The 22,666-nt window shown below is 39.2% G+C and overlaps 1 protein-coding gene and 1 long non-coding RNA gene across 2 annotated transcripts; one reads left to right on the plus strand and one right to left on the minus strand.

The window, feature by feature from the left end:
* The first annotated feature begins 128 nt into the window (after positions 1–128).
* LOC117529752 (annexin A1-like) lies at positions 129–15,497 on the plus strand. Its single transcript, XM_034192602.1, is given in 13 exon segments — positions 129–259; positions 368–450; positions 1,976–2,087; positions 2,172–2,267; positions 2,516–2,628; positions 3,917–4,007; positions 9,028–9,161; positions 9,247–9,334; positions 11,884–11,982; positions 12,115–12,173; positions 14,081–14,203; positions 15,234–15,255; positions 15,258–15,497. Coding segments are annotated over 12 exon segments (1,032 nt in total). The 5' UTR covers positions 129–259; positions 368–387; the 3' UTR covers positions 15,290–15,497.
* Positions 14,846–16,889, minus strand: LOC117529753. The gene is made up of 3 exons (XR_004566091.1): positions 16,379–16,889; positions 16,060–16,062; positions 14,846–14,857 (listed from the first exon to the last, which is right to left on the minus strand). It is a non-coding gene; the product is annotated as an uncharacterized LOC117529753 (long non-coding RNA).
* Positions 16,890–22,666: the final 5,777 nt, after the last annotated feature.

The following is a 22,666-nucleotide window of genomic DNA, read 5'->3' on the forward strand; positions in this document are numbered from 1 at the left end:
TGGCCCCCAGAGAAAAAAGTTTGGTGACCCCTGTGTTAGGTTAAAGGGGTAAAGTGAATGCAAATATGACACATCAACTGAAAAGTTGTACGACCTGTTAGAGGCACACAATTTTGTGTCAGCCTGGAGGGAGGTTGACACTGACAGGGCTATTCTTCAAGCGAAAACAAATCACCTGCACAAAGATGGGCGGAGACACTGCACAGTCTTCAAATACTCACTCCAGAGAGTTCCTTGCTGTGGTGGTGTGTGCACAGAGGTGAGAACGCTTACTTAAGTCAAATTAAGTTCTTTGAAAGCCATGTTTGAAACTACAAGGAGTTGATGTTTTTTTAATGTCCAAAGTGATGCTGGTTTTCTTCTGCAGGTGTGTCCAGGCAAGCCAAGATGTCATTACTGGAGAAATTCTTTCTCAATTTTCATCTCAAAGATTCTGATGAGAGAGACACAGTAAGTACCCAAATGTGTCACAGCGAAATACACCAATTATATCAGGTCATAATTGTATAATAACAGCATTTGAGGTGTACTTTCCTTGAAGAGACAGTCGGATCTCTCAACAGTGTCCACATTTACTGCTGGGCAACAAAATAAAAGAATAATTAAATCAGGCGATAAGCTACAGTTGCACCTGGATGAGCTTGGTGCAGTAACACGCCAAGTTGTGACTCTCTGCACCTCATCCAAATGCCCCAATATGGGGTGAACAGCTGTCACAGCTGGCTGAGTTTCTTGCCAGCGGGAGGAAGGAATTTGACGTACAACTTGGCATAGTTCAGTACAAGTCGAGGTAGATTGGGGTAAAATCAATGTAAGACCTGACAACACAGTGTGCAGTCCAGGTGAAATCAGCAAACGAAAACTGGACATTGAGATACCTTGAGCTGATTCCAAGCTACGAGTTAAGCTGAGTTAGTTAAGCCGGAAAATTTTGAACATGTTCAAAACAGGTATAAGTTTAACCGACATTTCCAGACTCCTGCCGATCTTCTCAGGAGTCAGGTCAGGTTAGTCAGGTCATGTCTGCAAGCAAGATCAAATGCTGTGCTTCGCCGCATCCACCACACAATGCAATATCTCCTTGGGTCCTGGATGACAACCATCCAGCCATGCCCCCCTCTCATAAGAACCTTTCAATCTGTTGCAAGGAGGTGAAATGTGGGCAACCTCTAGGCCTTCTTGCTTCGTGCTTGGTCATACCCAGAGAAATGTACCTCAAGGTCAAAATGTTGTTCCTGACATTCTCTCAAGTGATCTTCCTCAACTGAGTCTCACTAAGTAATCCTACGACTAATACAAAGTGTCTATGAAGAAGCTTAATACCACAGACTCATCCAAGTCTCACATTCGTACAGTAAAACTGGAAGGACCAGAACCCAAAAGGCTTGGAGATTCACCCTCCTGCAAAGATGTCTCATTGCCATCTTTATTGTGGTTTGTTTTGTTTCATTTGTATGCCCAAAGCAGATGGTCACCCTACTGAGTCTGGTCTGCTTAAGGTTTCTTCCTGTCATAAAAAAAGACTGGCAGAGGGAGTTTTTCTTTACTGCTGTCACCAACATGCTTGCTCATGGGCTGCTGGGATGACTTATAATGTCAATTATTTTCTGTATAAATAAATTAAAAAGAGTTGAAGTAAATACAAAGTGGGCAAAAAGTAAAGTGGCCCACATTGAGTAAATTAAATTTTTTAATATTGGAGGACCTTAAAAGGTTGCTTTATGTGACAGCTGTGGTCTCCGAGACATTCATTTGAAGCTTTTTTGTGTTGAGTGAATTTCATGGAGACATTAAATCTTCTCACAGGCTATTTGGGAAATAATCAGATGTTACTGAAAATTGCATTACAGTGGATTTTTACTGTCTTTATTTTTAGTTTAATTCACAATTTGAAAGCTATTTGGAGTCATAAACAACCAAAAGAAAATGTCCTGTAAGTTTTGATTGCTGTTAGATTTGGAAATGGCTATTTTAGCAGGAGACCAACAATCCTAAGAAGAAATGTTATTATGGAACGGTCAAACCTTATCCAGACTTCAATGCCAGGGCCGATGCCTCGATTCTTAAGAACGCCATCAAATGCAAAGGTTTGTGCAGATGTTTAAAGTCAAAGCAAGACACACAAAAATGTAATTGAAGAACTTCTAAAAGGCCTGTTTGGTTTTTGTCAGGTGTGGACGAAGAAACGATCATTTCCGTCCTGGTGAGGAGAAGCAACGAGCAGAGGCAGATGATCAAAGCCGTTTATGAAACGATGGCTGAAAAGGGTGGAGTTTCTTAACTCATGGTTTCTAACTGTTTTTCTCAAATTAACAAATCAAAACAAAAAAAAAAAAACACGTGCTTATCAATGAATAGTATCTTTTGGAGTTCATTTACATAAATTATGAAATGTGAAGAAAATGCACACTATGAGGAAAAGAATGGATGACATTGCACAAAGACATGTGATGTGGGAAGCCACCAAGACACCCGTGGACTGTAAAAATAAGAATATCTGCTCTTTCTGTTTTAGACATGGTTGAGGATTTGAAAGCTAAACTGAAGGGCCATTTGGAGGACGTCACTCTGGCTCTGTTGATGCCCCCAGCTATTTTGGATGCCTACTTTATCAGGAAAGCCACAAAGGTGTGTTTAAAAAAGAGTAATAATAATAAAAAAATAAAAACCACTGCTGGTGCTTTTGTTCCACATAGTATGCAAACGTGAATTTTATATTCATTTGAGAAAAATTAACCCATAACCTTTTTCTTATTCCTGACCCAGTAAAGAGGTAATTTCCAAGGGTGCAAGGAGGCACAGTGCCTCAGTCAGAAACTGGAAGCATGCAGAACACTTCCAAAAATGTCCATCACATCAGTTTGAAAAGTGCAAAATATTCCAAGTTTGCCCACATACCATGTCGAACATTTACAGCTGCATTTGTCAAGTGTTGCTCAAGAACTACTCAGCTGATTACAATTAATCAATTTGATACAAATTTGTGAAATATCAAAATTTAAATTTTTAGTGGATCTAAGATTTAAAAAAAAAATCTGTTGTATTTTTGAAAATTCAAGAAAGTGCTACTTCACCACTTCCTGAATGCAGTTTACAAATTGCGTTACATTGCAAATGAGAAAACAAGGCGCTAGCAAGGATATGCTATACTTTTTAAAACTTACATAAAACAGACTTCATTGTGCTTCATTTCTTGTTTGAAATCCACAAATATGTAGAACATTTCAAAGACACATTTTGCCGAAAGTGTTGACGTTAGAAAACTTTTTTAAACATTCAGCAAATGTAATTTTGCTATTCATGCTAACTTACCACTTCCTGAATGTCCTTTACAATAACAGCATAAGCAAAGTTTGTTTTACAGTTTTGTACTGTATGTATGTGATAATATATATATATATATATGTGTGTGTGTGTGTGTGTGTGTGTGTGTGTGTGTGTGTGTGTGTGTGTGTGTGTGTGTGTGTGTGTGTGTGTGTATTATGTATGCTGCCATTGTTTTTAATTATTGTATGTGTAATTGAATTGTTGAATTTCATACTAAAAACATGCAAAGTTATTAAAATAAGTATTATTTACCCCATCTGGCTTATCTGGATAAATGCAACTTTGAGCGCTACCAACTGAAAAAAATTAGGTTTTTGCCTTTTTTCAGTGTACAGCAGCAGGATTTCTCTGAAGTCAAAATCTAATTTGAAGAACATTTACCAGAATACAATTCTCCAGTCATGGTTACTATTGGACCTATGCTTTCCAAAAAATATCCTCACAAATCTTGTTGGTGGGAATTCCGTTCACCTTTTACATAGTAGAACAGTAATATGACCCCCACCCCCAACCCATATCATCTTGTATTATTGTTAAAATTGCTCATATCACAATAAAGATTTTCTAATTTTCTCACTTGTCACTCTAGCATCTTGGAACAGATGAAGAAGTTCTGATTGAGATTCTGGCATCAAGAACAAATCAACAGATTAAGGATCTCAAGGTTGCTTTCAAAGAAGGTTTGGGCTCACTAGTAAAGATATTTGTTTATGTTTTTATATTTTGCACAGTTGAGTTGTGGAAAGGTTTTGTGTTTTATAGGACATTTCTTAAGTGTGTCCACTGAACATGCAACAGAATAATTAATTCTGAAACACTTCAGCTGTTGCAAGCAACGCCAAAATGGCGATACGACACAGGCCTCATCCAAATAGGACAATTCAAATACCGTTTTGCTTCATACACTACCTACACACTCTAAAAACAAACAAATATAGAATTTTATATTTACCTAATCTAGGTATATAAACTGATGTCGCAGATCGAACAGTCCGCCCTAAAATTGGTCCGCCCTGCCTCCACTGCGCATGTGACATTTCAATCAATCAATCAATCAATCAAATTTTATTTGTTAAGCACCTTACAACAACCTAAGTTGACCAAAGCGCTGTACATATAAAAATTGCATTTAAAATATAGTTAAAAAAGAGGAACACGGATTCATTTATTCCCAAGTCTAAAAAGACTAAGTATCAAAAGCACATCTAAACAAATACGTTTTGAGTTTTGTTTGTTAAAAAGGGGCAGATCCGAGATGGCACGCAAGTCAAGGGGCAGCGAGTTCCAAAGTTTAGGACCTGCTACTGCAAAAGCACGATCACCCCACTGTTTGCTTCGAGACCTGGGCTGCTCCAACAAGTAGAGCTGTGCAGATCGTAGAAATCTGCTGGGCTGGTGAAGAGTCAGAATCTCACATAGATACGCAGGTGCGAAGCTGTGGATGGAGCAGAAAACAAACAGGAGAAGTTTGTATTGGATCCTGTATTGCACTGGCAGCCAGTGGAGAGAGCGCAGAACAGGTGTGATATGGTGATGTTTACGAGAATTTGTGAGGAGACGGGCAGCAGCATTCTGTACCAGTTGTAATCTGTGTAAGAGGTGTTTGACTGAGTCCAATGTACAAAGCATTGCAGTAGTCCAAGCGTGAGCTGATGAATGCGTGGAGTGCTTTCTCCAGTCACACAACTGAGGAAGGGGTTTTCACTCTTGTGAGAATGCGGAGCTGAAAGAAGATTGTCTTAACAACAGAGTCAATTTGTTTATGGAGATTTAGGCCAGTGTCCAAGTGAACTCCAAGTTTCTGATTACGGTGTTATGGTGAGGAAGTGAGTGACCATTTGAGACAGCGGCAAGTGGGCTTGTGGTGCCAAATAGACAAATTCTGTTTTGGATTCATTTAGAACTCAGGAAATTCTGTGTGAGCCAGTGCTTGATGTCATCCTACAGGTGTTGATGGTCCTGAATGCATCTGGAGAATCTGGTGAGACTGGTAGATAGATTTGAAGATCCACCGGTCGGCGTACATATGAAAAGACACATTATGGCTAGAGTAGGATGAACCCAGAGGCAACATGTAAAGAGAGAACAGAACTGGGCCCAAATGGACCTTGCGGGACACCAGAAGACAGTCGGCGTGAAGATGAGTGGCCATTGATAAAACAGACATTTCAAAACATCAAAACATTCACGAGCTCAACCGCTAGTCTGAACACCGACTTTCTTTACCCAAAGCGATCAAATGGATTAATGGGATTATTAACCATTAGATGACAAGGTAAAACCTGTTAAATAATTCTAATGTCAGTCTTAAGCAGAAACAAGGTCATTTTAAGCAGAAACAAGGTGATAATCTGTGACGCATTGAAATGAGCGGCATGCAGTGAACGCATCAGCTAGCAGCTTGTGTAGCCGCGGCACTCTGATCACTTCCTCCGTCTTTTATGATGAAATAATGCTAACTTTATGTGGAAATGATTGTTGTACAAAAGCTTCAGATATCTGTTGCTGAGACAGATGATGACTGGAGAGCAATTTGAAGCAGAAACAAGGTGATAATCAGTGAACCGCGGCTAACGACGCATACGCAGTGAAGGCAGGGCGGACTGATTTTTAGGGGGGACCGTTCGGTCGGCAACACAAGGAAACATAACATACAATTAATTCTAACAATTTGCTTATCCCACTTCAACAACCAAGTTTTGTCCGGCCACTTAGCATAGCTAAATTTGGTAAAAATAACATTTCATGTCTTTGAGTTGCTGCATGTCTTTCAACTGCACCCAGTTGCTTGGGGTCGGCACCAGACATCCAGTACAGATCTGTTTTGGGATTTGTGACAATTTTTCCACTGAATGCTGTTTTTGACACAAATCCAATTCTACATGGAGAAACACACACACACACACACACACACACACACACACACACACACACACACACACACACACACACACACACACACACACACACACACACACACACACACACACACACACACACACAGGCCCTGGTGTTCCCAATTTGAAGAAATCTGTGAACACTACAAATGTATATGATATCTTGAAAGGATATGCATATGCAATAAAAAAATCGATGAACAAACTCGAAAAGCAAAATAATCACGGTTGCACAATAAAGTGCATGCCTTGAAATATTAAAGCTTCCTTTACTCGAAGTACCTCTTTACCAGAAAAATTGTTTTTTTTAGCTCAATAACCTTAACTACGTTTTGTCAAATGAATAAATAATTGATAGATTTTTGCAGAATTCTGCTGCAAGATGAACAACCAAACAAAGTAAGTGAAACATAACCTCCATCATGGTGGTTAATACAGAGAATTTTATACAACCCCTGGCAAAAATTATGGAATCACCGACCTTGGAGGATGTTCATTCAGTTGTTTAATTTTGTAGAAAAAAAGCAGATCACAGACATGACACAAAACTAAAGTCATTTCAAATGGCAACTTTCTGGCTTTAAGAAACACTATAAGAAATCAAGAAAAAAAATTGTGGCAGTCAGTAACGGTTACTTTTTTAGACCAAGCAGAGGGAAAAAAATATGGAATCACTCAATTCTGAGGAAAAAATTATGGAATCACCCTGTAAATTTTCATCCCCAAAACTAACACCTGCATCAAATCAGATCTGCTCATTAGTCTGCATCTAAAAAGGAGTGAACACACTTTGGAGAGCTGTTGCACCAAGTGGATTGACATGAATCATGGCTCCAACACGAGAGATGTCAATTGAAACAAAGGAGAGGATTATCAAACTCTTAAAAGAGAGTAAATCATCACGCAATGTTGCAAAAGATGTTGGTCGTTCACAGTCAGCTGTGTCAAAACTCTGGACCAAATACAAACAACATGGGAAGGTTGTTAAAGGCAAACATACTGGTAGACCAAGGAAGACATCAAAGCATCAAGACAGAAAACTTAAAGCAATATGTCTCAAAAATCGAAAATGCACAACAAAACAAATGAGGAACGAATGGGAGGAAACTGGAGTCAACGTCTGTGACCGAACTGTAAGAATCCACCTAAAGGAAATGGGATTTACATACAGAAAAGTTAAATGAAAGCCATCATTAACACCTAAACAGAAAAAAACAAGGTTACAATGGGCTAAGGAAAAGCAATCGTGGACTGTGGATGACTGGATGAAAGTCATATTCAGTGATGAATCTCGAATCTGCATTGGGCAAGGTGATGATGCTGGAACTTTTGTTTGGTGCCGTTCCAATGAGATTTATAAAGATGACTGCCTGAAGAGAACATGTAAATTTTCACAGTCATTGATGATATGGGGCTGCATGTCAGGTAAAGGCACTGGGGAGATGGCTGTCATTACATCATCAATAAATGCACAAGTTTACGTTGATATTTTGGACACTTTTCTTATCCCATCAATTGAAAGGATGTTTGGGGATGATGAAATCATTTTTCAAGATGATAATGCATCTTGCCATAGAGCAGAAACTGTGAACACATTCCTTGCAAAAAGACACATAGGGTCACTGTCATGGCCTGCAAATAGTCCGGATCTTAATCCAATTGAAAATCTTTGGTGGAAGTTGAAGAAAATGGTCCATGACAAGGCTCCAACCTGCAAAGCTGATCTGGCAACAGCAATCAGAGAAAGTTGGAGCCAGATTGATGAAGAGTACTGTTTGTCACTCATTAAGTCCATGCCTCAGAGACTGCAAGCTGTTATAAAAGCCAGAGGTGGTGCAACAAAATACTAGTGATGTGTTGGAGCGTTCTTTTGTTTTTCATGATTCCATAATTTTTTCCTCAGAATTGAGTGATTCCATATTTTTTTCCCTCTGCTTGGTCTAAAAAAGTAACCGTTACTGACTGCCACAATTTTTTTTCCCTAATTTCTTATAGTGTTTCTTAAAGCCAGAAAGTTGCCATTTGAAATGACTTTAGTTTTGTGTCATGTCTGTGATCTGCTTTTTTTCTACAAAATTAAACAACTGAATGAACATCCTCCAAGGCCGGTGATTCCATAATTTTTGCCAGGGGTTGTATTATGATGCACAAAACATCTGCATCTCAGAACAGATTTGTGCCACAAATATTAAACACTGTAAAAAAGGATACGGCCAATAAGTCTTAGTACCTTGTTTCTTTAATTTACATCCACTTAACATGGTGAATTATGAAATTTCAACTGAATTCCATTAATTATCTTCATACAAACTCAAGTTTGTGAGTCAGTTCATTGAACAGTTTAACTTAGTGCAAGTTTGAATCCTGCTAATTGGATCAAGCAGCAGTTTACTCACGTTTGTAAAGCAGTTGAGCTTAAAGCTCTACGGCCTTTCAAATTTCATAAAACTGACAAAATTTAGTTTCTACTGAAATCAAAGCATTATAATGTCTGTTTTTGAAACATGTTGCAAAATTACAGGTCATTTTAATTGTTTCCAGATAGTGAAAATTTTGATCATATTGGCAAAATCAAATGATGAGTCCCTTATTTAAATGCTAGGGGCTAAAATTATAGTGATGCCAGACGTAAATCTTAAACAAAACAAAACAAAACCCAGAGGCCATACAGCTTTACATTTTTAAGTAGATCCACCTTGATCATTTTTACCATGTGGTGGAGTACTCCCTGTGCTCTTCTAGTTGCAGTGTGTTGAGAAGATTTTGTTGTATGGGTGAGTTACTTTTTTTTCCTCCCTGTCAGCGTATAGAGAAGAGTTGGAGGATGTTATTAAGCATGAGACTGAGGGTAACTTTGCTAAAGCCCTTCTAGCCTTGCTGAAAGCAGAAAGAGATGAGGGCCCAGCTGACAAGAATAAGGCCCATGAGGATGCAAAGGTAAGAGCAGCACAGTCACCATGTTTACAAAAAAAATCATCCCAGAGAGCAGTGCTGACTTCTAACAGACTGTCTGTGCCTTCAGAAACTCTCCGACGCATTAGAAAAAGACGTGAACTATGACACCCTCATCAACATCCTCACCAAAAGGAGCTGGAAGCATCTTGATGAGAGTGAGTGCTTGTGAAGGTGTAAAAGTTTTGTCTGTTAGGTTTAAACCAACAAAATCAGCATTCAGAGGAGACACACCTGGATAAACAGGCAGAACAGGATTCAGGCAGGTAACAGGCAGAACACACCCAGCAACGGCAGCCTGATCTTTGAAAATAAAAATATTTCCTTGTTGCCATGGCACTTAGTAATGCCACAGTTCTTTTTGCTTTAGTCTAAAATGTTACATGCAGTATATCATCATATAGAAAGCGTCATTTAAATACAAAATGAGTAAAAATTTCTTAAAATTATTTTGACAAAATTAAACAAAATAACCAACATATAATGTAAATAAAATTAATTTAAAAATGGGGGAGTATGCAGCAACATACCACAATATATTACAAAAATTGTCTTTCCGTTTTATTTAAAAAAAAAAAAAAAATTGTTACATTCATTTATATCTTACAGACCCTGGATTATTTATCAAAAGGCTCAAATAAATACAAATATAAATGTAATGCATGTGAAACATATTTTTAAAAAATATATCAGAACCTGGAGTTATCTTTGAAAATCTACATTCATGTGTGTATTTGCAAACAGGTTGATCAGGACTCAGACAGATAACAGGCACAACACACCCAACAATGGCAGCCTGATTTTTTAAAAATATAATTTCCTTGTTTTCATGGCAACTTAGATGAAGATGTCAGTTACTTTTTCAGAACCTTTAGGAAATTTATTATAATAGTAATGCCACATTTCTTTTTGCTTAAGTTTGAAAAGTTACATGCAGTATATCATCACAGAGAAAAGTCTGTTTAGACACATAATGAATAAAAACTATTTAAAATCATTTTGACATAATTAAAAAAAATAAAGAACAGATAATGTAAATAACGTTAATATACAGTGCATCGAGGAAGCATTCACTACTCACTATATTTCAGTGAAAAGTGATTTCTGTCCATCCTGAAAGATGATCCAAGCTGTGGTTAAAACACATCATCATCCTCATGAGAGGAAATCCAGATGTCAGATTTTCCCAATGGTTTGTGTGTGTGTGTGTGTGTGTGTGTGTGTCTGTCTTACTGACAAATTTCAAAACATCTGCAGCATCTGAATTGCTGGTTTTCATCCTTATGACAGATTTATATAATAACTCTATAATAACTAGTTGAAGGGTACCCAGCAGAATTCATACCTCAGGCAATAATAAAAACAAATAAGAATCCCCTCCCTGAGGAACCTGAATCTGATCTACTGGATGAAAATGTACAGTGCATCCAGAAAGTATCCACAGCGCTTCACTTATTCCACATTTTATGTTACAGCCTTATTATTAAATGGATGAAATTAATTTATTCCTCAAAATTCTACACACAATACCCCATAATGACAATGTGCAATTGTTTCTTGTTTTGTTTTGTTATTGTTTTTATTTTTTTTTAAAAAGTCCCTTCGGCTGCTCCCTTGTTTGCACTCGGGGTCGCCACAGCAAATCCAAGGTGGATCTGCATGTTGAATTGGCACAGGTTTTACGCCGGATGCCCTTTCCTTATGCAACTCCACATTACATGGAGAAATGTGGCAGGGGTGGAATTTGAACCCGGAACCTTCTGCACTGAAACCAAGTGCATTGACCACTTGGCCACCACTCCTGCTATTGTTTTTATTCTAGATTTGAGCAAATTTGTAAAAAAAACAAAACAAACACAACTAAGAAATCACATGTACGTAAGTATTCACAGCCTTTGCTATGAAGCTCAGAATTGATTTCAGGTTCATCCTGTTTCCACTGATCATCCTTGAGATGTTTCTACATCTTAGTCCACCTGGGGTAAATTCAGTTGATTGACATGATTTGTAAAAATGCACACCTGTCTACATATAAGGTCCCACAGATGACAGTGCATGTCAGAGCACACACCAAGCATGAAGTCAAAGCAATTATCTGTAGAGCTCTGAGACAGGGAGGTGACCAAGAACCTGATGGTCACTCTGTCAGAGCTCCAGCATTCTTCTCTAGAGAGAGAAGAACCTTCCAGAAGGACAACCTTCTCTGCAACAATCCACCAATCAGGCCTGGATGGTAGAGTGGGCAGACAGAAGCCACTCCTTAGTAAAAGGCACCTGAAGGACTCTCAGACTATGAGAAACAAAATTATCTGGTCTGATGAGACAAAGATTGAACTCTTTAGCGTGAATGCCAGGTGTCAGGTTTGGAGGAAACCAGGCACCATCCCTACAGTGAAGCATGGTGGTGGCAGCATCATGCTGTGGGGATGTTTTTCAGCAGCAGGAACTTTAACATTAATTCCTTTAAAATTAACATATATATTGTTAAATATATACTTTACTGGACAAGCAGTAATTCATTGTATGCCACTAATCCTGCCTGTTTTTGTCTGCAAACCTTTAAAACCTCTTTTTGAACTTGAGGAAATTATTTGCATGCCCATAAACACAAAAAATGATCTCGTAACTCAATAAAAATGCATTTGTGGACAGACATCTGGTTTCTGCATGACCAAAAAAACTTAATTTGCTCATGTGTTTTATGCAGCAATTAAAATATTCCCCAGCATCAGTGATGGATACACTTTTGGTAAAATGGTGGAGAAGAAGCTGAGTAGAGACATTGAACACTGTCTCATTCAAATTGGTGAGGATCGTCACCTTTTTTACTCATGATTTTTTTTCTTTCTTTTTATTACTCTTCATTTTGTCCAACCAGTGTGTGTGTGTATATTATTATTATTATTACTATTATTATTTCTGTGTCTGTGATGTTTAGCGAAGTGTGCCTGGAACCTGCCGGCTTACTTTGCAGAGAAATTGCATTCTGCTATGGATGTGAGTACAAACTATTCACAATTTAAGCCATTTAAAAGAGATTTTGTCCCATTGTCAACCTAAAGGGCCCCTTCACACACAGTGCGAATTTGGTCGAATTGCGCATTAAGTGCGCACGAAGCAGGAATTGTATGCAAACCGTGTAATGTTGTAGCTACATCTAACGCCTTGTACACCTGTTGCTACGACTATTTGCGCACACCAGCAGCTGAAAGACAGAGTGTGCGAACCCATCGAACCCTCTCACGGCAGGTGTCGGCCAAATTCCAGGTGACACACTCGAACATCTAACACTGCTCACATGGCACTTAGAAAATGTGTGGCCAGTCACACTCTTGGCATGACAACAGACTGCAGACAAGCACTGTTGTGTTGGCAGTGAAATTTGTCTAAGTACCCCACGAGTGTGGCTTTGGTGTGTGCACTAAAAACTGACAGGAGGTGTGGCTATGACAGAAGCGACTGTGGAGATCTGTCATTCTGGACATCCCAGCTGGACAGTACTGTGTTTGGACGGACATGGACTAACAGCTGACCACTGTGATGTGCATGTGTCTGTTTGCTATCATCAAGTGGACATAAATAAAAACATATATCACTGTGGCAAGGGGCTACAGCAAGTGAGCGCGCACACGGCTCGCACATGGACAGGCTGCCCCCAGGTTGAAACTGACTGTCAGATCATAACATGCAGCAGGCAATCTGATTGTCACGTGAGCTCTGTTTCACATGACGTGGTGTCCTGCGACGCGCCATCCAGAGACACGCGTGTCGGCAGGACATGCGCACGAAGCCGGCTGGAGACATGCCAGAAGATGTGGCCATGAATATGACGAGCGAACTGCTTCTCATTCATGTCATTTTATAACTGTACGTCAGTGAACATGGTTCATCTACAGAGGAACAGACAGATCATACTTGTATTGCTCACTTGATAAGAGGGATTTAATACAATGCGATGTTTGTATATGGTGCGGCGTTTTTATTTTTTTTTTAAATACGTCCATGTACTTCCTGATGTCAGGCAGTTTTCAGCACCTTTTATAGGACAGTGATGGTAGTTCACTTGGTTGCTCCCTTGCTGCCATCTCTCGCCACAGCGATATATGTTTGTATTGATTTCCACTTGATGATAGCAAACAGACAGATGCCCATCACAGTTGTCAGTTGTTAGTCCATGTCTGTCCAAACACATTACTGTCCAGCCTCAGATGAGCGAACTGCTTCTCATTCATGTCATTTCATGACTGTATGTCATCTACAGAGGAACAGATGGATCATACTTGTATTGCCCGCTTGATAAGAGGGATTTAATACAATGCAATGTTTGTGTATGGTGCGTCATTTTAATATTTTTTTAAATACATCCATGTGCTTCCTGATGTCAGGCATTTTTCAGCACCTTTTAAACGGCCAGTGATGGTAGCTAGCTCACTTGGTGTTGGGTTGGCAATCAGTAAAGTGCAGGTACAAATCCTGTGGGTGGTATGTTTTGTTTTGTTTTTTTGTTTTTTTTCTTCTTCTCCCCCACATAAGCGGCAAGATGTGGTCCCACAGGTACCGTCTGGTGTTTATTTTTTATTTATTCCACATAAACGGCGTAATGTGCTGCACCTGGCACTGTGTTCCTGCTCGAAAGACGATCACTCGCACTGAGATCGTGCACGCTTGCCTGTCAGCACAATGTTTTGTGGTGCGCTAATTTTGAACTGTTTTGCGCTGTTTCGCCATAATCGATAAATGTTGTGGACGACTGGTCCTTGAGTAAGTAAAGGACGCATCAATGTGATTTTTCAGGCAGACTGAGATCCAAATTTGGATTGTTGCTCATAAAACCCAAGTGATTATGTATCAGGAGGTTTCCTGTCTATATGGGGACCCTGAGAGACTTTGCTTTGTCCCCACAGCGTCACGGCACATGTGAGGACACGCTGACCAGAGTGTTGGTGAGCCGCTCCGAGATCGACCTAAAGATGATTTTGGAACAGTACAGGCTTATGTATGGCATAACTGTCAAGGAACGCATACTGGTAAATAATAATACCTGATGTGAACTGTCATTTTGCTGAGTGGTTAAATGTATTGAAATAGATTCTCCTGGAGTACTGCAAGTAGAGTTAAATAAACTCTATTATAGTATTAAATCAGCTCTATCATCGTGTTAAATAAAGAGTAATTTATTTGATGGTAGAGTTAATTTCATTCCATAAAAGAATTTACTTCTCTGTATTTGGAGTGAAGCCAAATGTAGTTTTGGTCAAGTTTTATTCTACAAAACTTACTCTGGGTCTGTTAGTAAAAAAAAAAACTACTTATAAGATGATACGAATATGTCACAAATGAAAAATATGACAGAATGCATTGATGCTCGATAAAACGAAATATTATAAAGTGCAATTCTTAAAACAGCTATTTTTATTTATTTCTTTTATATAAACCAGTGATGGAAAATAACCCCCCACCCCCCAAATGCATAAACTGGAAATCAGTTTCTTTGTTTTTTACTATTTAAATTTGGGTTATGGCTGATTGAAGTTGGCTGAAAAAAAATGTTTCAGCAATAAAGTTGTTTTTCCCACATTTCTCATTTATTTCCTTCGGGATTAATAAAGTTCTTTCTTATTCTTATCCTAATTGAAGAAATGGTGGTGAATTAAAGTGTGGAAAAAGACACAGCCTGGTCACTTGGGAAAAACAAAGCTTATTAATGTGAAAGGATTCAGAGTATTTTACCAAAGTCTTATGCTTTAATAATGATGCACCCTAAAATTAAAGCACATTGAGCCAATAATGAACAATGGCTCTAATTGTTCTTCCTGTGTAAATATATTTTTTTAATCTTCCTGTTACAATTAAATATAACTGAGGTTTTCATGTGAAATATCCTCAAAGTCCCCACAAATCCACATCAGCAGTGAATAACTATTAATCTGAAATGTTTATGCACATTGATGATTCAGGATGCATAATAATTAAAATGTGAGCTGATGGTCATTTTGCTGCCCCCCCCCCCCCCCCCCCCCCCCCCCCCCCCCCCCGCCTTTGTTTTTGTTTTCACAGAAAAAGACTCGGGGACATTATGAACGATCCTGATTGGACTGTGTGGACCTGACTGAAGTTCTTTTGTCAAAATGTCACCAAATTCCATTTGTTTCACAAATCCTGAAAGCTGGTGACTTGCAGATTATGAGAAAGAACATATAACCATGCTATGTGATTGATTTTGACACTCTCTTAAAATAAATCAGCAGTCTCACATATAAAATAACATACTGTAAGCATGTGGAAATAAATTGGTATCACAATGTCTGATTTTAAAATATCCTTTTAGGTATATTGTGCTTTCATATTTATTTTTTCTGTTGTTTTCTTCTATTATATGCATGTTGCTTGAAAATGTTTTCCTTTATTACACTTTTTTCTTCAACGTCAGTGTTCAGTGATTAAACATAGGAGCTGTCAGTGTGACCTAGGGCCACACATCGCCACATCCACCACACTATAGGTTAGCATCCAAATCTCACATCTATACAGGACTACAGGAAGCACCAGAACTCTAAAGACTTGAACCATGTACAGATACCCTTCTTGTGGCTGAAATCATTCAAAACCTGGATGTGATCAATCGCAAACCCAGACAGTCTGACTCATCGGGGACCTCATGTACAAAGGCTGCGTATGCACAAAAACATGGTGTACGCTCTTCTCCACACTAATGTTCAGATGTATAAAAAGTGAAATGACTGTGGAAATGTGTGGTGCACCACGCAAAAATCATGGCTGGTGTACGCACGTTTCTACAGCTATTGTTCCTCTGCAGACATGTAGAGGTGATGCTGGAAACTTAAAAACAAGAAGTCATCAAAGTGATGTGCACATCAGAGACACACTGATGGACAATTAACACACCCATGTGTTTGCACTTATATGGGTAGACATAAAAGCACGTGCAAAGCGATGAGAAAAATGACTAACAATGGCTGTGTTAGCGTTGTTAGAGGACCTTGCAAATAGTGCAACCTGACATGAGCGAGTATTCAGAGAATGCGAGAATTTACTTGCAAATGGTGATAACTGGCTCATAAGCTGATTTTGATTTCCAATGCTGCTGTTACTGGAGTTGTGCGCAGAACTCCAGCTGGCCCAGAGCGCAATACGGCGAGGAGCCAGGGGCATTCCAGTGTGAGCTGGCCAAGCGGGCAGACATGTGCCAGTCAACCTTGAGCCAAGCCATGCCAGCTGTGTGGCACGCAATCATCCGAATGTCATCCAGGTACATCACATTCCAACATTAAAGTGCATTTTGCAGTGAGAGCTGGTTTCCCTAACGTAATCAGAGCCACTGACTGCACCCATATTGCTATCTAGGCGCCATGACATGATGAATTTGTTTTGTTGATAGAAAACATTTTCATTCCATCAGTGGTAAAATGTGATATGCAAATGCATTGGGTTGGGTTGGGGACAGGTAGGCTGGCATGGTGCGCAATGGGTGGCTGCTTGCTGTGTAAATAGTTTATTCATGTAATTGTTCCAAATGAAAACCAGCGCGGGCACATTTGGACAGGTGCACATTGAAATATATTTTCTGTTCAGCCATGGAGCACCACATGTTATGTGGGCCGCTGAAGAGGAGGTACTGCTGGCCCACCACCACCAGAGGGCGCCCTGCTTGGAGTGCGGGCTCCAAGCACGAGAGGGCGCCAGACCCAGAAGAAGTGACAGCTGTCATTCATCCTCTGCACCAGCTGTCACTCGTTCATCATCATCATCACCATAAAGGCCGGACTGCAACTTCACCTCCTCGCCGAGAAATCGACTACCATTACCAAGGTAATTTCTCTGTGAACTCAAGACTGTATATCTGTCTAAACTCTTCTTTGCAGCCGTTTTCCTGTCGGTGAGACTCGTCTGTGGAGGTGGCGTTTGAGGTGTTCAGCGACGGCTTCGCAACACCTCCCACCCAGATAAGTGCTCAAACAGGAGCTGCACGAGTGTGTGCTTGGAGGTGGAGGCGCTTCCTCCCTCGTTAACTGTGGATTTACTGAGTGTGCGGACTCACACTCACTCATCATATTTCTGCTTTCTGCCAGCAGTACCAGGGTCGACAGCCGAAGACAGAGGCCACCTGGAGACTCGGGACTTGGCGGCTCCGGTGTTCTTCAGACCGTTGGTGGTGGAAGCCGTGTGGGATGTAGCTTCTCTCTCGTCGGGGGTCTTCTATCTTCGAGCCTGCCCACACGTCACCTGGTGTTAAATTGACTGTGCAGATTATAGTACGTTTCGTTGTGTATTATCGCAACATTAAATTGTTACCTTTTTGGCTTATTCATTGTCCGTTCCTGTGCGCCCCCTGTTGTGGGTCCGTGCTACGACACCTTCCCAACACCACATCTCTCTTATCCTCCATGTGTGTGTGCTGTTGTGAGCTCACTGCGGCTACAGCCTCTCTCTCTCACACACACAAACACGCTCCCACTAACATATTTTCCGTTTATTTCGTTTAGTGGGGTAGCAAATAAACTATCCCTGCATGTGTCCACATCATTTCCAGTCATCTGTAGCTCACACTTGGTATAATTTCTTTTCTGTGTTCATGTTGACTGATCTGATGATGTGCGAAAACCCTGCTCCAGGGCCTATTTTACATGGATTTGCATATTTAATAGGGCCATGAAAAGGGACGAGCATGGTGCGTGTGCCTGTGCATTCAGTTCCACGTTGACTGGGATGTACAAACAGGAACGTGCATGGATATGCCCAATTTTAGCATTCACAATAATTTTTCATAACCAAATGGAACAGCTTCAAATTACTGTCCTGTAGTCAAAGACACTAACTTTTGCTGTTTCTCAAATCAAACTAGTTACCAGTTTGCCATTTGTTTAGTGCTTTTCAAACCAGCTAGTGGAGGAAACATAAACATTCACATTGAGGTACTCCAACCAAGTGAAAATTAATGATGGCCACCAAATTTCTCTTCAAGATTGCATTTTCCCCAGATTTCTGAAGAATATTGATGGATCTGAGTGAATATTGGGTCTGTTTAAGTGTATGTGTGTGGGGGGCATAGCACTTTTTCCATCTTAAATGATAATGTAATTTTCTCTCGAAGAACAGGAGCAAAGCCATTCTATGTGCTGTAACAACAACAAAAATAAAAAAATAAAAAAATACAAAGGATCCATTCTTATTTTAACATAATATTTATTTGTCATTCATTGCGTATTCATCGTGCCTACAGCCAAGCTAGCGGCATGGAATCATACCAAAAAAAGACTAACTTTACTAAATAAGGAAACAATGCTGCAACACAATGTCAGCATTTAGTAATTATGATCTTTGCGTGCCATACAAGGTAAAAAAAAGTTAATAATAAGGGGTACTATTATTGAACATATGGATACATAGAACCACAGTATTCTAAAGAGCTATTTGGTTTTATCACAGGCAAGTCAACTGTTCTTCAACTTTTACACGTATTAGAAAAATGGACCAAATTACTTGACAATGGAGATACTGCAGTTTGCTATATGGATTTCATGAATGCTTTTGACAAAAGTGCCACATTTGCGTTTTCTGCACAAATTGGGAAGCTACGGAATCTCAGCACCACTACATAAATGGATTGAAAAAATTTTACTGAGTAGAAAACAGAAAGCTGTTTTAAATGGAGAATTTTCACCTTGGTACCAAGTCACTAGTGATATCCCTCAAGGATCAGTTTTGGGCCCTACTTTGTTTGTCATCTACAAAATGACTTACCAGCCACTGGCAAGTTACATCAAGCCAATTCACCACTCTATTTACGGCCGTGGTCAGACCTCACCTGCAGTTTGCCGCCTCTGTTTGTCGACACTTGAAAAAGGAAATTACTATAATTGAGAATGTACAGCATCGTGCTACAAAATGAATACCCGGACATAAGACACTCACTTACGAAGAATGACTTAGCTCTCTTAGATTGGCAACACTTTGTTTGAAATGCCTCCGAGAGGATATGATTGAGATTTTTAGAATCATTAACTATTATAATCAGCCAGTTGCAAACCATTCGAAAGATTCAGATGGATTTCGGTGAAGATTCTGTTGGTATCACATGGATTAAGGACCATTAAAACTGCGATTAAAAACGGCCCATGGCAGCGGAGGGCGCACCGCGCCCCGAGCGGCCATCGACAGGCTGGAACGAGCAGGTCATTTCCAAATTTAAGGCTCTGTTGATGCAGGACGTCGTGTGACTAGCAGAGAAGTTTCAGAAGAGGTCGGGATCAGCACTTTATTGGCACATTCCACTGTTAAAGGAGATTTTGTAATGAAAGATGTGCGGACGGATTCGAGCAGTCGGGACGCAGCCGTTCACAGCCGCTGGACAAACAACACCTCCGTGTTGGAAGTCTCACAGGACAAGTTGGAACATGCCAGCTGTTAAACAATTTCTCGGATACTCACTCGACTGAAAAGCCACCGAAAGCCGCCTGAATCTTACGAATGGTTTCCAACATGGAGGTGTTTTTTGTTGAGCGTTTTTTTTTTTGCGCAAAATCCTCCGCACATCTTTCATTACAAAATCTCCTGTAACAGTGGAATGTGCCGCAAAAGTGCTATGTCCAGCTCTCTTGCCATTTCTGTGGTAGTCACACGATGTCCCGGATCAATCTGCTCTATCTATCTGCTGTTATTCGGCAGTCTGACACGGTGGAGATTTTTAAATCAAGACTGAAGACCCACTTTTTTAGACTGTCTTATCATTAATTTTTTAATCTGTTTGTGTTTGCTTTGTAATTTATTTTTATTCTACTGTGTTTTATCTTTTAACTGTGCTTTTCTTGCTTTTAATTTTGAATTTAGATTAATTTGTGTTGTTGTGAATTATGTGAAGTGCCTTGGGGCGACTTTGTCATGATTTGGCGCTATATAAATTAATAAATTGAATAAAGTGAATTGAAAATCAACAGAGTGTTCAGTTTAGAAGTGATCTGGTCGTTCCAGCTTGTCAATGGTCGCTCAGTGCGCCGCGCGCCCTCCGCCGCTGTGGGCCATCTTTAAAAAGGTTTTAACACTCCTTAATCTGTGTGACGCAGGCAGAATCTTCACCGAAATCCATCTGAATCTTTCGAATGGTTTCCAACTGGCCGTCTCTAAACAGTTTCTGAAAAAAACATTCATGGAGCAAAGCGGCAGCCTCTCAGCCATTTCCCTGACAATAAAAATCTGACGAGGGGGGTGGACAGTTGCTCACTCAAAGCCTGCCCACAGGCGAATGACGCAACCGACAGGGTGAAAAAACTCACGCATGCGCACGAAGGTTCAAGCTTGTCTGATGCAAGCGCACATGATTCAAATCCATATAGTTTTTGAAAAAAATTAAAAGGTTGGATAGTTTTCTCACAGACCTCGTATATTATTTATCAACTGGGAGCAAATACTCATAACTCATATTTTATGAATACTCACACTAAAATAATTAGCTGTTGTTATCTGGCTCTTTTATAACACATTTAGTAAATACATTTAGCAAAGATGCAGATATGACTTAAGAAAATATATATTTTTTCCAATAGAGTTTGTGGAATAGCCTCCCCATCATGTGGTAAATGCTACAAGTGTCATTACTTTTAAAAAATGATATGATTTTTACTGTGATTGATAATTTTTACAGTGATTGATGTTGGTTTTTTACTGTGATATTTACAAGTTTTGCACTGTAATATTTATGAGTTTTTCTATGATACTTCTTTTATGGCTATTGACGTGTGCTTTTATTGTATTTTTACTTTTTTTTTTTTTACTTTTATTATTCATTCATGACATTTCATTAATTCATTTTTTATTTACATGATCATTTTTCATAAACAAAAAGGAATAGAAAGAAGATAAATCTTATATTCTCTGCTCCTTATAAGAAAAATAAAAAAGAAATCCATTTGTTTCCACAATTCCAACCCAAACAGCATCTCCTTGTCAAGTCATCAAGAATCAAATAAACATTGTTAGTGGTTACATACATTTCAGCAGTTACATTCATTTTTCTTCCAATTTTCAATATTCTCTTATGATTTTGTCCTTATACATATTTTTTAATTTATAAACATTTGTACAACATTTAATTTCTTCATTCAGTGCATTCCAAAGCTTAACTCCATAAACAGAGGGACACTTCTGTGTCATAGTTCTCGGTGCAATCATAGTCCAAAAATTATATTTTCTTCTATGGCAAACAGCCTGTGTAACAAGACTAAATAAATTTTGGACATTATCTGTCAAATTCCTTGCTTAGCTTTCCACATAATAAGTGCAATTTTTAAGTCAACAAGATCCTTAAATTTTAATTGACTAGTTGCAATAAACAATTATTGGTATGCTCTCTGTAACCTTTTTGCTGATAATTCTAATGCTCTTTTTTGTAAGGGATACAAGGACTTAGTGGTACTGCTTCAGTACCAATAACTGAAGTATGGAGAATCACTGAGCAATACAGCATACGCAACGAGTTACAATCAAACAAATCTTTTACTTTAAATAAAATGCCAATACTTTAACTAACTGTCCTTTTTATATACTCTACATGGGCTTTCCAATTTAATTTTTCATCTAAAACAACACTTCAAGAAACTTAACTCTTTTGATAATAACTCCATCAATGGTCATTTTCACATCATCACTCTTTCTCTGATTACCAAAATCATAGCTTGTTTTGTCCCAGTTCAAAGACACCTATTTCATTCAACCAATTTCTCACTTTTATCATTTCTTCTCCTATTCTTTCTGTTATTTCCAACAAGTTACTTCCTGGGTGCTATATACTGGTATCATCAGCAAACAACAAAGAAATTAACATTTTCGATGATTCACAATATCATGAATAAAAAAAAAGATAAAGCAAAGGCCTTAAAATGGACCCTTGCGGGACTCCACATATGATCGCTCTACAATCAGAACTTAGCCCATTAAAATGAACATGCTTTTGATGGTTAATAATATAACTGTGGAGCCACTAGTGTGCTGTGCCCCTAATCCCATACTTGTATCATTTTGATAATACGAGCGAAGCACGCGGCAATGCCACGAGGCTCGCTCTGTGGTAGATGAGGCACAAACTGGAAATTAGAGGTGGGCGGATCAATCCTAATATCGATAATATCGATACCAACGCTGGTATTCATATTGAACGATCCTCATGTAAAAAGATCAATACTTAAGCTTTTTTTCTCTCCCGCACGCACTGGCTGCTGCGCACACAGATTCATCAAAGTCTACTTTCTGTCTGTAAGAGCAGCGCTGCGCTGTGTCACACAACACGGAGCAGCGCACCCTTGTATTGTGGTTTGACTGCCCTTTACCTCAGGAGATTTTGTTTAAGTTGTGTTGAGTGATATTTTTTAAACAAAAATGTTGATTGTGATAATAAAGTATTTTGTTGTCACGTACAATGTTTGTCAAAATTCTATCCTTGGTTCTTTTGGATCCTTTGGATCTATGAAGGTTAAATA

This window comes from Thalassophryne amazonica, chromosome 17 (genome assembly GCF_902500255.1).
Source record: "Thalassophryne amazonica chromosome 17, fThaAma1.1, whole genome shotgun sequence".
In the NCBI taxonomy this organism is placed as follows: Eukaryota; Metazoa; Chordata; class Actinopteri; order Batrachoidiformes; family Batrachoididae; genus Thalassophryne; species Thalassophryne amazonica.